The sequence below is a fragment of the Arachis hypogaea genome, chromosome 15 (genome assembly GCF_003086295.3).
Source record: "Arachis hypogaea cultivar Tifrunner chromosome 15, arahy.Tifrunner.gnm2.J5K5, whole genome shotgun sequence".
Classification (NCBI taxonomy): Eukaryota; Viridiplantae; Streptophyta; class Magnoliopsida; order Fabales; family Fabaceae; genus Arachis; species Arachis hypogaea.
This window is the reverse complement of record NC_092050.1, coordinates 148,966,851-148,980,411: the sequence shown is the minus strand read 5'-3', so window position 1 is coordinate 148,980,411 and position 13,561 is coordinate 148,966,851. Positions and strand designations below refer to the sequence as shown.

At 34.2% G+C, this 13,561-nt stretch overlaps 1 protein-coding gene across 5 annotated transcripts; it reads right to left on the bottom strand.

Annotated features, from left to right (window-relative positions):
• Nucleotides 1–5,192: 5,192 nt before the first annotated feature.
• On the bottom strand, nucleotides 5,193–10,825 carry LOC112751238 (casein kinase 1-like protein 3). 5 transcript variants are annotated; one of them, XR_003176316.3, is made up of 17 exons: nucleotides 10,508–10,786; nucleotides 10,384–10,424; nucleotides 10,088–10,157; nucleotides 9,829–9,977; nucleotides 9,463–9,558; nucleotides 9,258–9,328; nucleotides 8,983–9,044; nucleotides 8,836–8,899; nucleotides 8,624–8,708; nucleotides 8,420–8,546; nucleotides 8,008–8,090; nucleotides 7,861–7,918; nucleotides 7,670–7,776; nucleotides 7,339–7,530; nucleotides 7,044–7,234; nucleotides 6,050–6,128; nucleotides 5,193–5,957 (listed from the first exon to the last, which is right to left on the bottom strand). XR_003176316.3 is itself a non-coding variant. In XM_025800306.3 (15 exons), the coding sequence occupies exons 1-14, from the start codon at nucleotides 10,581–10,583 to the stop codon at nucleotides 7,351–7,353; spliced, it is 1,269 nt and encodes a 422-aa protein (XP_025656091.1). In that variant the 5' UTR covers nucleotides 10,584–10,825; the 3' UTR covers nucleotides 6,775–7,234; nucleotides 7,339–7,350. The 5 variants fall into 5 exon arrangements, 1 of the variants encoding a protein (XP_025656091.1); XR_003176319.3 differs by having other exon boundaries at nucleotides 7,101–7,234; XR_003176317.3 differs by lacking the exon at nucleotides 6,050–6,128.
• Between the last annotated feature and the right edge of the window lie 2,736 nt (nucleotides 10,826–13,561).

The window sequence follows — 13,561 nt, the reverse complement described above, 5'->3', positions numbered from 1 at the left end:
CTTCTATAATTAAAAATCTAAACACAAAATAACTTATTTATAAGCTGCTATTAATAAAAGTCCTTATACTTTAAACTCTTCTTCCAGAAGAGCTTATTTAAGTTGTTTACCCAAACTGTACCTAAATAGAAAGAATAAATTTCTTTCATATGATGGATTTTTGTGTATGTATAACTAACGACAATCCTAACTTGTTTCAAATTTTAAATTAGAAACTATTTAAAATAAATTAGTTAATTGACTATAATTTAATTTTAATTTTAATTTAATCTTTTTTTTTACCAAAGATAGGAGACTCGAACCCGCAATCTCTTATTTGAATATGGGGAGACTATGCCATTTGAACTATAACTCATTGACTATTTCAATTTAATCTTCATTATACACATTGTATATTATATACATTGACTTCTCATATTTTCTCATTATTAAATACTTATCGATACGTTCATAGACATCACATATATAGACATCAAACACTTATTTTTGCATTTCTTCTTTTTATTTTATCTATTCTTCTTAAACAAAAAAAAATCGAAAAGTTTATTTGATATCAAATTTAGGGTGTTCATATATCATTGCTCAAATTGCTCTTTGCGGACCTCATTGATAATGCATGTTCGTCAACTTTATATATATCATCGCAGATAGCTGCCCCCCAAGTAGGGATGGCAAAATTCCCCGAGATGCGGGGATCCCTGCGGGGACTGCCCCGAATGGGGATCCGATTGTGGGGAATTTTCCCCACGGGGATGGGGATGGGGGACAAAATTCCCCCGAAGCAGGCGCGGGGACCCGAGCGGGGATCCCCGCCCCATCCCCGCTATTCCCCGAAATTTATGAATTCCTTAAATTATCTTATTTCTCATATATGTTTTTTAGTCATTTCTCACACACACAAATATAGAAACCCAAAACTCCTAATCTTTATTTGCATAACCCTTCTTCAATTCAGAGATCCCTAAGGCTGTCCATACTCCATCTAACCTCTCTGCAGCCACCCCCTCGTCACCCTTCTCACCGAATCGTCACACCTCACCGTGCCATCACCCTTACCGTGTCGTAATTTCTATTTGCGGCGCTCTTTTTCATAACTCTGCCGTCGTGTCCATTCTCCTCTCTGTTGCCACGTTTCTTACCTCGTCCACTGCTTTGTCCTTTGACTCGTCGTTGCGTCCCCCTATTGCGTTATTTCGAGAGAAGTCACCATCGTATCATTTAGACTTTTTGTATAAAATATTGCAGTTTTTGTATAAGATAGATACTTGCAGCTCTATTCATATGGAAATTAATAATTAGTTAGAACTATTATGTAGATGGGGAATGGGGTCCCCGCGGGGAATGGGGCCCCGTGGGGAATGGGGATGGGGAGCAATATTCCCCCACGGCGGGGAATGGGGCGGGGATGGGGAGCAAATCTGACGGCGGGGATGGGGAGCAGGGAGGCATCCCCCGCCCCCGCCCTGCCCCATTGACATCCCTACCCCCAAGACATAAAATAATCGAGTTTAACTCTTTTTTCGGTTTATATCAACTAATTTTAAAAAATATATTTTTTTAAAATTCTAAATTATAAATCTTAAATTTTAAACTATAAATTTTATTATTATACTCTAAATTTTTCAAAAAAAAAAGTTTAAAGTTAAATTTTTCTAATAAAAAATTATCTAATATTAATTAATAAAAAATTAGTTTTCTATTACTATTTTGGTTCCAACATGTGGCCAAATTTTAGTTTAGTTCCTAACATTTTAAACGTCCTATTTCAGTTTCAAAAACTTTCAAATGGTTTAATGTTGTCCCATAGGTTGCATTTATTTTTGAGAATAGGACAAGATAAAATAACAGAGACACAAAATTTAGTGTTTTTGTATTCTATTTGATAATAAAATAGAACAAATTATGAAAATTTAATTTATTCTCATTTTTTTAATTCAAAAATTTGAGAAGAAAAATATAATAATAAAAAGTATAATTATAAAAAATGAACAAGAATAATAAAAGAAAAAATAAAAAATAAGTTGTGTTCTTGTTAGTGTCTCTATGTCCTTCCTATCATGGATACAAAATATACTAATTCAATATTTTTAGATATAATATCTCTGTCCATGTCTTATCTGCCAAATACAATTTTAGTATCCTTAAACAAAGGCAGCCATAGTTATTAGTTAGATTTGACATGAATAATGATTTAAAAGCCAATATAATACTTGATTTCAGTATGTAAGTAAAATCGACCTATCAATAATTACTAATATAAAAGTTTTTCTGCTAATTATTTGAGTCAAATTTAACGGTAGAATAATATTAAATTTATTTAATTTTTTTTGAGTTAAAATATGACGTTTGAACGATATAGATTAAATTAAAATTTATCCCAAAAATTAAGACCAAAATAATGCTTTACCCTTAAAATAATAACATGGCATATACTTTTGAAATCAACAGTAGTCAAATATATATTTTAGGGAAAAAGTATTATCAATAGTGGGGCAAAGATATTATTGTACCTTAACATAGTAGTAGTAATTAAGCAAAAAGTTCAAATAGAATTAAGCCTAAACCCAAAATTTCTAAAACAAGGGTCCAATTGAATCATGATCATAATTACCTTCTTACTTTATCCTTTGTCCATTTTCTTCATTTGGACCTAACATGACTTTTTTCTTATTCATAAATATGTGTATATATACAGAGCAAAATTTTTCCACCCTTCATCATCTTCAGCAATGGATTATAGAGAAAAAACAAAGAATATGATGAAACCCTTTGACTTTTTAGAACAAGAACAATTTAATAATTCTTCAGCATATTTTTCATACCCTTATTGTTCTTCCTTCATCCTCTACAATAATCCAAATCACAACATGGAACATAATGCAAGGCCTGAGGGTGAAAAGGGAAATTCCAATTCACTCACACCAATTTGTGATGAACCATACTATGAACAACATTCTTCTTGTTGTGCTAAGTCAGACACAGACTCATGCAGTGGGGGAGGTGCTTATGATGCCGCAGTCGAAGACGAAGACGAAGAAGAAGAAGAAGAAGTGAGTTTGGATGAGTTGTTGCTTGATGGAAAAGCAAAGAAGAAAATTGAAGAATTGGCTGCAATGGTTGGAGTTAGGACTACTGAGCCAGTGGTTGTGCTAACTGAAGTTGTGAGAGTCCTCAAGATCATGAAGAAGATTACTCTTTATTAATTATGTTCTTAATTGAGGTTAAGAATGTTAATTCTTCTCCTTTGGTGAGCTTAATCTTTTTCTTCTTTTATTTATTTTTTACATTTTGAGATGTGACTTGTGTAAGATGTCTACTATTCCTTCTTATGTGTTTATGAAGCTAACACTTTAGAAATAATTATTGAGCTTCATAATTTATTATTATTTTTTTTCTATTGATATATATGTTTCTAGTTTCTACTTTTTCTCATTCAAAACAAATGTTCTTCATCATACGGTGTGATATATTCAATATTTTTCAGACCCTGAAAAGTTTTGATAAATTTTATTCGGCCACCATCTCTCTAGCTCGTCCATGCAATTTTTTGCGTGAACTAGAGGTGTAAAATATTTATATAAAATGACACGACACCTTCGAAAATGTGTTTTGAAGGATTTGTGATTAGTTATAATTCTAATTTTTATATATTATATCAAAGATATTTTAAGATTTTTCGACTTAAGGCTTTAAATGTTTTATAAAAATTGAATTACTTTAAAAACAAGTTCTAAATATGTGATTTTGAAAAAAAGAAAAAGAAAAAGAAGTTCATCATTTTCATTATTGCAATTTAAAAAATATAAAAATACCTTGCATCAAAGTCCTTTTGTATTCTATACATAACTATTTCAATCTAATAAATAATCTAATTGCTTATTGAATCATGCAGTTGTTATCAAAATGCCATAATAAAGTTTAATCCAAGAAATATTTTACTCACACTAAATATGAAATATTTGACAAAAGTTTAACAAAAAGTAAAAAAGTTAAATAAATAATAAAGTTAAATAATCCCATATATTATTAGGCGCATGTATATTAGTATATAGCATCCATCAAATTATTAAAGGTAGAGGATTTTTTTTCTCTCTAGTTTATCAAAAATTTCAAAAATACTTTTGAATTTTATTTTATTTTTATTCTAAAAATTTTTACTTACATAAAATGTGTTTTTAACTGCTAAATTTTCAAGAAGTTTAGGACCAATCGCTTAACAACTAGGAATTAATGCAGAACTTTATGTCTGTCTTAATTGTATTGAAGATTATCCTTGTAAATTTGTTATTGAATTGGTTCTAAAATTCTTAAAAGATTAAGTGTCAGAAGTACATTTGATACAAATCAAAAATTTCTCGAACAAAATTTAAAAATATTTTTAAAATTTTTGACAAACTTTAAGAACAAAAATAATTTTTTAAATTATTAACTTGAATATTATGCGAAAATATCAATTGTGTATTTTATCCTAGCTTCATTCATAGGGACCCAAACAAACAAGTGGTGCCGGAAAATCAGAAGGAACTTTTACCCCGGAACAAATATGCAGGTAGTAAAAATACATGGATTAGTTGGAAAAGAAATCCACACAACTCCCTTTTATAACCTAAATGTGATGCCTTAAACTTTTTTATTTGCACGTCTAAATTTGAACTTAAGAGATACCAACTTAAATCAAAGGATAGTGAAAAATCAATCAGTCTAATTAATAATTGTAGATTAAGTGTATAATTATTATTTCTCTTTCATTTGTTTTCGGCTATTTCCTTTTCTCCCTTCGAGATAACGGTAAGGCAGTGAAAAAGGAAAAACGAAAAAAAATAAAAGCAAAACAAAACAAAAGGATTGAATAAGGGGTTGGATGGTGACAATATTGAACTACACAAGAAAAAGTGCAAAATAATTTAACTTTGGCTAGATAAATGACATACAAGTTTCTACTAATTCTTTCAAAATCTCGACCATTTTTCTTCACAGAAACTAGCCTAAACGAAACCATATGACAAATCTAGCCTCTGCTGCCAAGATTCTGGATCATTGTTTGGTAGAGAAGGAACTTAAACGTGTTTGGAACTTAAAACGTGACAAATCTAAGTAAACGTTTCCACTTGCATTCATTCGTTTCAGAATTTAGATTGGTATTGGTTTGGTTGGTGATCGATTCCTCATATTCCTACCACTGTCAAATGTCATTGATATTCAACAATTGCCATTCAAGAATCAAATTACTCCTCTGTTTCAAGCACAATTTCCATTCACTTCACACCTCAGACTGCATTTCAATACTTGGTATTTTAAAAACACCAATGACATAGCATGTGCTCTGGAATCTGAAATCTTCATGATCTCTGTTCATACCAAACACTAGTTGATCCTGGGGTATCTACTACAGTATTACAAAAGTGCTTGAATAAAAATACCTTCAGATAGTGTACACGTTTATGGCTTCAATATTCACCATGAATGCCTGATATTCTAACAAATTCTGCAGCTCCACAATAATGCAACATATGATGCATATGTCAGCAACGAATGATGGATACTCATCACATTGAAGCGAAGGAACCATGAAACTTACAATTTATCTTCGTTCAAAAACGAAACGTATTCAACTCTCAGTAATGCCCTTAACAAAACTTAATTCTAGACATGAAGTTAACCACCTTCAGATGCACCAATTCTTAGAAAATCTTTTCATCTGGGCAGAGAACTTCCCAGAATCAGCACCTAACTGCATCAGCCAATCATTTAGACTAGCTGAAAATGAAATTTGCAATCTGTTTACAGAGAGAATCATAGCAATTAAATATCCATATCACATCTCAGGCTCGAGAAGTCCCCGAGCACTATGTCAATCCAATCTGTCTAGAGTCATATGTTCTGGTTGATGGTGGCATCACACAAATTCTAGTAGACTGTTATATTTCATCCTTCAGTCATGATTGAGAAAAGAAACCCTGCAAAAGAAAAAATGTGAACCGATAATTGAGCTGTTCATTTGCAATTAATTTTCCACAGGAACTTCAAATAGGCAGCAGTTTATCCTAACCTTGAACTACACAAAATTACAACTCATTCATCCCAAGAATTGTACAATCTAATCTGGCTGAGCGCCATATTTGTTCTACCTACAAGTAAAGAAGTGATTCCTGAGCATCATGGTTGAATTAAGAGCTTGAATGAAATAACTATAAACCACAGGTATTAAAAGCAACATATCTCTGAAACTTCCAACTAGAGGCAATTATTTAAAGTTAACAAGTGACACTTCCTAGACATTTAAGATTTTTCCTAAAATATCTTCTTTAGACCAACATAAAAATTCTAAAACAAGATACAGATCTCAATAACTGAGTGGCCTCATCCCTCAGCAACATAGCAGAACATAATCATATTTTTGGGTGTTAAATAGTTGCCACCAACAACCCCATCAATATGTATTAAGAAACCATAATTTTCAGCGATCTTTCTGCTAAATATTTTTGCTAAGATTATTTTGGATATGCTAGTCAATAACACGAAGTTCAACTTACCATCTTAGGAGGTAGATTATGTGAAGACGAGGATACAGAAGCCAAACACCAATTGATAAAATATTTAAAAGCCCCCCTCCCCTTCTTTTCCCTTTTTTCTAAAGAAATTTTATTTATGGATGCTTCAAAACATGTATATATGCAGTTAAGCTACAAGGTCCTTGTATCTTATACAAATAGATAACATAATCCAGTCAAAATAAATAACAACCAGCAAAAGGCTGAAAGCTGAGATCAAATATAACTCATCAAGAGAGAAACTATGAATTCACCTGCAATTCATAACATTGTCAATCAATGCAAATCACACTGTCACCACTTATCATGGCACCAGGATAATTATCATCAAGTATAAGGGAAAATGAGGCTACATTCACACATTAATTTTACATTAAAAAAACATGAATACACAACATTGCTGTGTGCCAAATTCAAATTTGAAACCTATGTACAGGAAACGTGTGAAGCCTGGTAGTCTGTATATTAAACCAAACAATCGTTTGTAGTCACCTTTGGGAAAAAGCAACACACGATGACCTCAAAAATTGAGCTATGAAATTTATCAACCTTGTAGCACCTTTGCAGTCTTCGTGGAGAGAGTACTTGAAATATTGACTAAAAGCATACAAACGATGCAAGCCATCCACCATTAATTGCAACTTCATGTACGCAGAAGGCACTCTTCAGGACCACTTCCACAGCTGGAAATACAGCAAAATATAAACAATCAAGGATCAAGGATAGGAGTGGTGAATATGGAAAATAGAAAGTAAGACAACAAAAGTAGTATGAACCAGAAAATTACCATATTGGATGTTCATTTGGCAGATGATATGCGATGCAGAGATGAAATCCAGCTACTTGAAGGGCCAACTTTACTGCCTTGCCCAAGGCCAGGGTTAACAGCATCGGAGGACGGAGCAGGCTTCAAGGAGTTCCTTTTTGAGGGACCAGCATGAGAATGGGAAGTAGAGGGTATATTTGCTTCGCCAAAAATCTAGGGGAAAAAATAGAAGAAATTGAATAATTCTAGTTAAACACATTTATCTATTATATAAATTTAAAACAGAGAAATACGTAACCAAAGAACTGTGACTTAATTATTGCACCAAGAGACTTCATCTAAGATGACTTACATTCTTGTCGTTCTTGTCGAGTGGATTTTTAACAGCAGGTGACTTAAACTGAAATTTAACACCAGAGCCAGTGGCATTGCCTGATTTAATGTGCTCTGTAGCATCACCTGAAAAAACCTCAAGATCAGTATAATAGGAAATATACAAGATATTTTTTTATGCAGAAGAACACTAATTTGAGATGCATCAACCTCGATGGTTGTCATCGTCCATTGGTGTTGCACGACTGTTGCTTGCTCCTGGGACCACCTGCAACATGACAAAATATAGTACTGCCAAAAACATATGGGAGAACTCAAAAGTACATGCGTAAAAGCCCAAAAGGAGAAATTACTTACAGATGAGTGAGCCTGGACTCTATTCTTTTGTGCCTGCTGGTACTTTAAAATAGTCCAATCAAACACATAATCAAATTCATACCCTGTGATACACCAGCAAATGAAACAGGAGGAAGTTAAACCTAAGAGCAGAGATGAAAAACATAGACGTGCCAACTTTACTACATTGGGACATGAAGTCTGCACAAGGAAAGACCATATGTGCACAAAAGGCATCTTTTAAAATCATAGATTTTGCAGCAGCTTGAACCATGCTAGTGTTGATTAGTGGACAATAGTAAGCATTAATGTGACGAGAGCATAAAGACCGCATAATCTGTAAGATTCTATCTCATGCAATATTAGGAAGATACATTATTGTTCGGAAACTTGTTTGATTTAAAATTATTCACAAAGGCCAAGAAATAGTCACCTTCCCGAGCAAATTGTTCCCGAAATAGGCGCTTCAAGAATCCATAGTCAGGTCGCTGATCGAAGGTCAGAGAGTGGCAGTAATGGAAGTATGAAGCAAACTCTACAGGATGAGATTTGCAAAGAACCTATAGAAAATAACTAGAAAATAAGAACCATTACAAAGTAGGGGTGGACAGTACACTTCAAAACTTCAACCACTTACCTCAATAGGGGTTGACACTTTCTTCTCACATATTTTGTCATACTTCTGCTTCTTTGTTGCAGCCTTTAGACCTTGCCAAGGAAGGCTAAACACAAATATTTGGTCATTTAGAAGTTAATAAGAAGTTAATACATTGCATTATGCTTCCCTCTAAAGGAAGATGAGGCAAATGCTTGTGTAACAAAAGAAGCAGCAGCAGAAGAAAGTTGTACCTTCCTCTGAGAAAGTAGAGAAGCACATATCCCAATGACTCCAAATCATCCCGCCGACTTTGCTCTAGAAGTAAGATAGAACAGGAAAAAGTTAATTCAGCTTATTTGCAATGAAGCAGTTAAAATAACTTCTGACGTCAGACTTACCAATCCCAAGATGTGTATTGCAACTTGCATAGCGTGCAGTCCCCGTTAAGTTTTTGTTCTCCCTGAATGGGACAGTGAGGGATGAGAAGAGAGATGCAGAAGGAAAGAGATACACACAAAAATATTAAACAATCTTCAAGAAAGCTGCTTAAGAAATTGGTTCGATTCTGACAACGAACTTATAGCCAGATGAGTGACAATTTCGCATCAAACCAAAATTTGAAAAGTAGAAGGGAAAAGAGACTGAACCAAGTCAATGGAAGAATTATAGAAACCTGTAAGGGATGTGGCGATTGGTTGTAGAGTCCCGATATCGTTTTGCAAGCCCAAAATCAATTATGTAAACCTGACAAGTAGAACAATTTCATTATGCATGCATGGTGCCTTAACACTAACAAAGAGCTGAAGAACAAAAGTGCCACTCAATTGCTAAAACCTAAGTAACGCGAAACAGCGTTGCAGCAATAACCGTGTAGCTACCTGGTTTGCTTTCCGACCAAGTCCCATGAGGAAGTTGTCAGGCTTTATATCTCTATGTAGAAAACCTTTGGAATGCACGTATTCTATTCTAGTCATCTGCATCCCAACAAAATTAAGAAAGAGTCAATACCAAACGCGCTCTTAGCATCAGAACACATAACACACAACAAGATTTATAATAGTGATGCACATGACAAAATTTTCAGCAGAACTGTATAGCAGATAAAGAGTGCTAAAACAATTCATCCGTTTCAGCTGGAAAAAAATAAACAAAAATAAAACAGGTAAGTGGTTAATTTTCTGGCAAAGTGGTTACCCTTATAACTAAAAAATAAAATAAAAGAAGTGAAAGCAAAGCAAGGTCACCATTTGATCAGCCAACATCAATACTGTCTTCAATGAGAACTTTCTTCCACAATACACAAAGAGATCCTCAAGACTAGGCCCCAGCAAATCCATCACAAGAACATTATCCTCCCCATCTACACCAGACCATCTTATGCTAGGAATGCCGCCTACATATTAAGAAAATAAAATCTCAAAAGTCAAAAATCAATTCTTTTGTTTTTCTTCCTCACTCGGAAAATAGCTTAATATTTCCAAAAAAAAAAAAGAAAAACCATACTTCCTCCTTGGAGAATGTTGTAAAGCTTGGCCTCATAAAGCAATTGAGGATGCTTCGTTTTAGTGTTCTCCTGCAACAACATCAAACCAAATCCCACCAAGAGAAAGTTAAGCAGCATGAAAATACAAAAAATAACAAAACTTTAACAACCAGAATTGCAACAAACAACGATTAGCTCAAAGAAACAACCGTTTAAAAAAAAAACACCATGCGCAACAATCAGATACGCAAACAAAGGTCTAGCAGCTAAAATTATTCAGAAAAATAAAACGATTGAGCTGAGGAATGAAGCGTACGATCTTGACGGCGACGATCTCGAAGGTATCAACATGCGTAGCTGCGGAAACACGAATCGCAATTCAGAAAGACAGAAGATTAAAAACAAAAAATCAGGAGAGTGAGGAATGATGAGAGAGAGACCTAGGTAGATTTCGCCGAAGGAACCGCTTCCGATCTTGCGGCCGAGCTTGTACTTGGAGGCGATGATGCGTTCCATGGTGAATGAATTAAGAACCCTAAAAGAAGGAGTTTGAAAACTATGGGATTGGGAACATCAATTAAAACAGTGCGAAGAACAGGAAGCTAGCCACGACGATAAAACAACTTCGATCTGAGATATGAGTGAGACCCTGGTGGCTGCTGCTCACTGCACAGGGATAGTTTCGTCCTTTCATCTTGTTTCGGGATGGATCAAGTATCATCAATACCCAATGGGCCGGGTCGATTACTTAGCTCTTCAAAATTTTTGTCTGACATTTTTATCTTTAAATAATTAAATTAATAGTCAAAATCGTCCCTGAAAATACATAGATCTTCATTTTCGTCCCCGAAAAATAAATTTAATCAAAATCGTCTTCGAAATATTTAAAATTAATCACATTAGTCCTTCCATCTAGTCTATTTTGTTACTAACAACATTAATTTTGTTGACGTGGCATGTTAGTTTTTTTTTTTTGTCTTTTTTGTCATGGGCTGTTAAGCCCAATAAACAGAAACAGAATCCTAACTACCCAAAACCCCAACCCATCCGTACCCGTCCCGAAAATTTATCCTCAACTCATCTGAGTAGTTTTGAGCTTCCATTCCCGTCCCGCTACAACACAACCCCCGCAATGGTGGTTCTTCAAGCTTCACGCTGCGCATCGTCTCCAGTAACCACCGCCATCGTCGCCGGATGTTGCAGAGATATCACGTCTTGCCTGAACGTCAACCTCCACCACCTATCAAGAGTCTTAGAGCCCCTGCGCCACAGCTGCTGCCACCGCCGCATCAATGGTATAGTGCTCGCTTTCCACCCCCAATCCAATTCGGTTAGCCGCATCACAAAGCACTACTTGCGGAATGCGGCCGTCGTTGCGCCAAGGAGGACGAATTTGAACTTCCGTCATCGTCATCATCTTCTGAACGATATGCATGTTCGGTCTCCGTCCCTGATTTGAGCTTACTCGGACGTAACCTCTATCCATGGCTCCTTACATCATCTGTTGCTGTCCCTGCTGCTGGTTCTGTTGACGCCACTCAATCCTTGCTCCTCGACGACTCTCGACGTCGCGTCGGATCACTACCCTGAGTTCAGGGGGCGGGTTAATCATCCAGGATTGCTCTAGTGCTCCACCGAGTTCCATGGGTATCTTTCGTGCGCTAATCTATTTCCCTTCCTTGGCGTTCAAGTGAACCCGAACCTGTTATCCTCCTCTGCCAACTGTAGGATGTCCAACAATATTGGATCAATGTCCTCAATCCTGCTCTTCGATTTCAAATTCTACATTAGAGGTAAGCTATCTGACTCAATAAGCACTTTATGTAACCCCAAATTGTTTGCAAGTATCATGGCGTTCCTAATTGTATAGTGCTGCTATGCTAGAGATTGCTCCAATTTTGAATACTGACCCAACCTGAACACTTAGAGGGAGGGAGGGAGGGAGGGAGGGAGAGAGAGAGAGAGAGAGAGAGGGTCAGTTTGGAGTTTGGGTTTGGGTGGGTTGGGGTATGGAAATAGATACTGATGGAAGCTTATGCGAAGGCGCCGATGTAGGTGACGGCGGGAAAAACGACATCGACGAGGAGCCAGCAACTGTTGGAAGTTGGAACTGACATGGAGGCTGAGACGCGTAGAGGAGAAGGAGATTCTGTGATCTCCGGGTCGGGTCTTTGGGTTGGGGCTCCAATTTTCTAATGGTTTGAACCTTGACCAAAAAAAAAAACTCACGTGCCACGTCAGCAAAATTAATGTTGTTAGTGATAGAATAGACGGAGGGACTAACGTGATTAATTTTAAATCTTTCAAGAATGATTTTTATTAATTTTTTTTTTCGGAGACGAAAATGGAGATCGGAGTATCTTTTAGAGACGATTTTGACTATTAACTCTTAAATAATTTGTTAAGAATAAAGTGACAAATAAATTTCTAAAAATTTATATTTCATACAAATTAGTTCTTAAAAAAATATCAATAAGTCCTTTAAGATAACAAACGTATGTTAGTTTAAATTAAGATCTTCTACCTTAATAATAAGAGTTAATTTAAAGGTAATATATCTATATCTACTATTAAAGACGTTATTGGTATTTTTTTAAAAAACTAATCTATTTAAAGTGTAAATTCTCAAGAATTTATTTGTCACCTTACATATATTTTAAACAATTATTTTGTTAAGAGATATTAATATTTGTATAAATTTGTCATTATTCTGAAAACTTAATCGAATAGACCAGTTCGATCAAATTAATAAAAAATTATTAAATTTTTATTTTATTTTTATTTGTTATTTTATTTTTTCCTCTCTTATTCTTGATCTTATTTTATTTTTATCTTATCTTTATTTGTTCTTATCTTATTTTATCTTTATTTATTTTTATTTTTTGTAAATAATATTTTATATATATTTAGTTTTACTTTCATAATTTTAATCAATCATCAATTTTAATAAAAAATTAAATAAAAAATAAAATAAGAATTTAATAAAAACTGACCACATTCAGTTCAAGGTAAAAACCAGTTAATAGTGAACCGATTAAAATATCAAAAAAATGGGTCAAACAATTTGTTAACTTATTAACTTGGTTTATTTTTTAGTGGTTAATCGATTTAAAATAATAAATTATAAAAAATTATATATTTTATTTTATACATAAATATATTATTTTATTATATTCAATTCAATTTCGATCGAATTCTTATTTAATACATCTAACTCTATCAATTCAATAAAAATTTAGAATTCAAAATCTTTAAATTTTTTTGTTGTTTGGTATTTTCTATCCCGACATATTAAGAATTAATCAGTTACAAATCTGAATTTTATTTAAAGGTCTGTCGCTAGTCAAAGATTATTACATGTACAAAGAAGCAGAATTCAAATCGGCTTAAGTAATCGATTAATCCAACCAAAATTAGTTAATAAACTTTGAAATTTATACCAACTTTCTTCAGCTCGTCATCACCGGTATCCTACCCCACTCGTGTCCATGCAA

Bases quoted from the DNA above. Each gene is read 5' to 3' on its own strand.
- LOC112751238 (XM_025800306.3), bottom strand. From the start codon at position 10,583: ATGGAACGCATCATCGCCTCCAAGTACAAGCTCGGCCGCAAGATCGGA. The intron at 9,045-9,257 runs GTTTCTATAATT...TGTCCCATTCAG, and splicing joins AATCGCCACATCCCTTACAG to GGAGAACAAAAACTTAACGG. The intron at 8,091-8,419 runs GTGACTATTTCT...GGTGTATCACAG, and splicing joins GGAACAATTTGCTCGGGAAG to GGTATGAATTTGATTATGTG.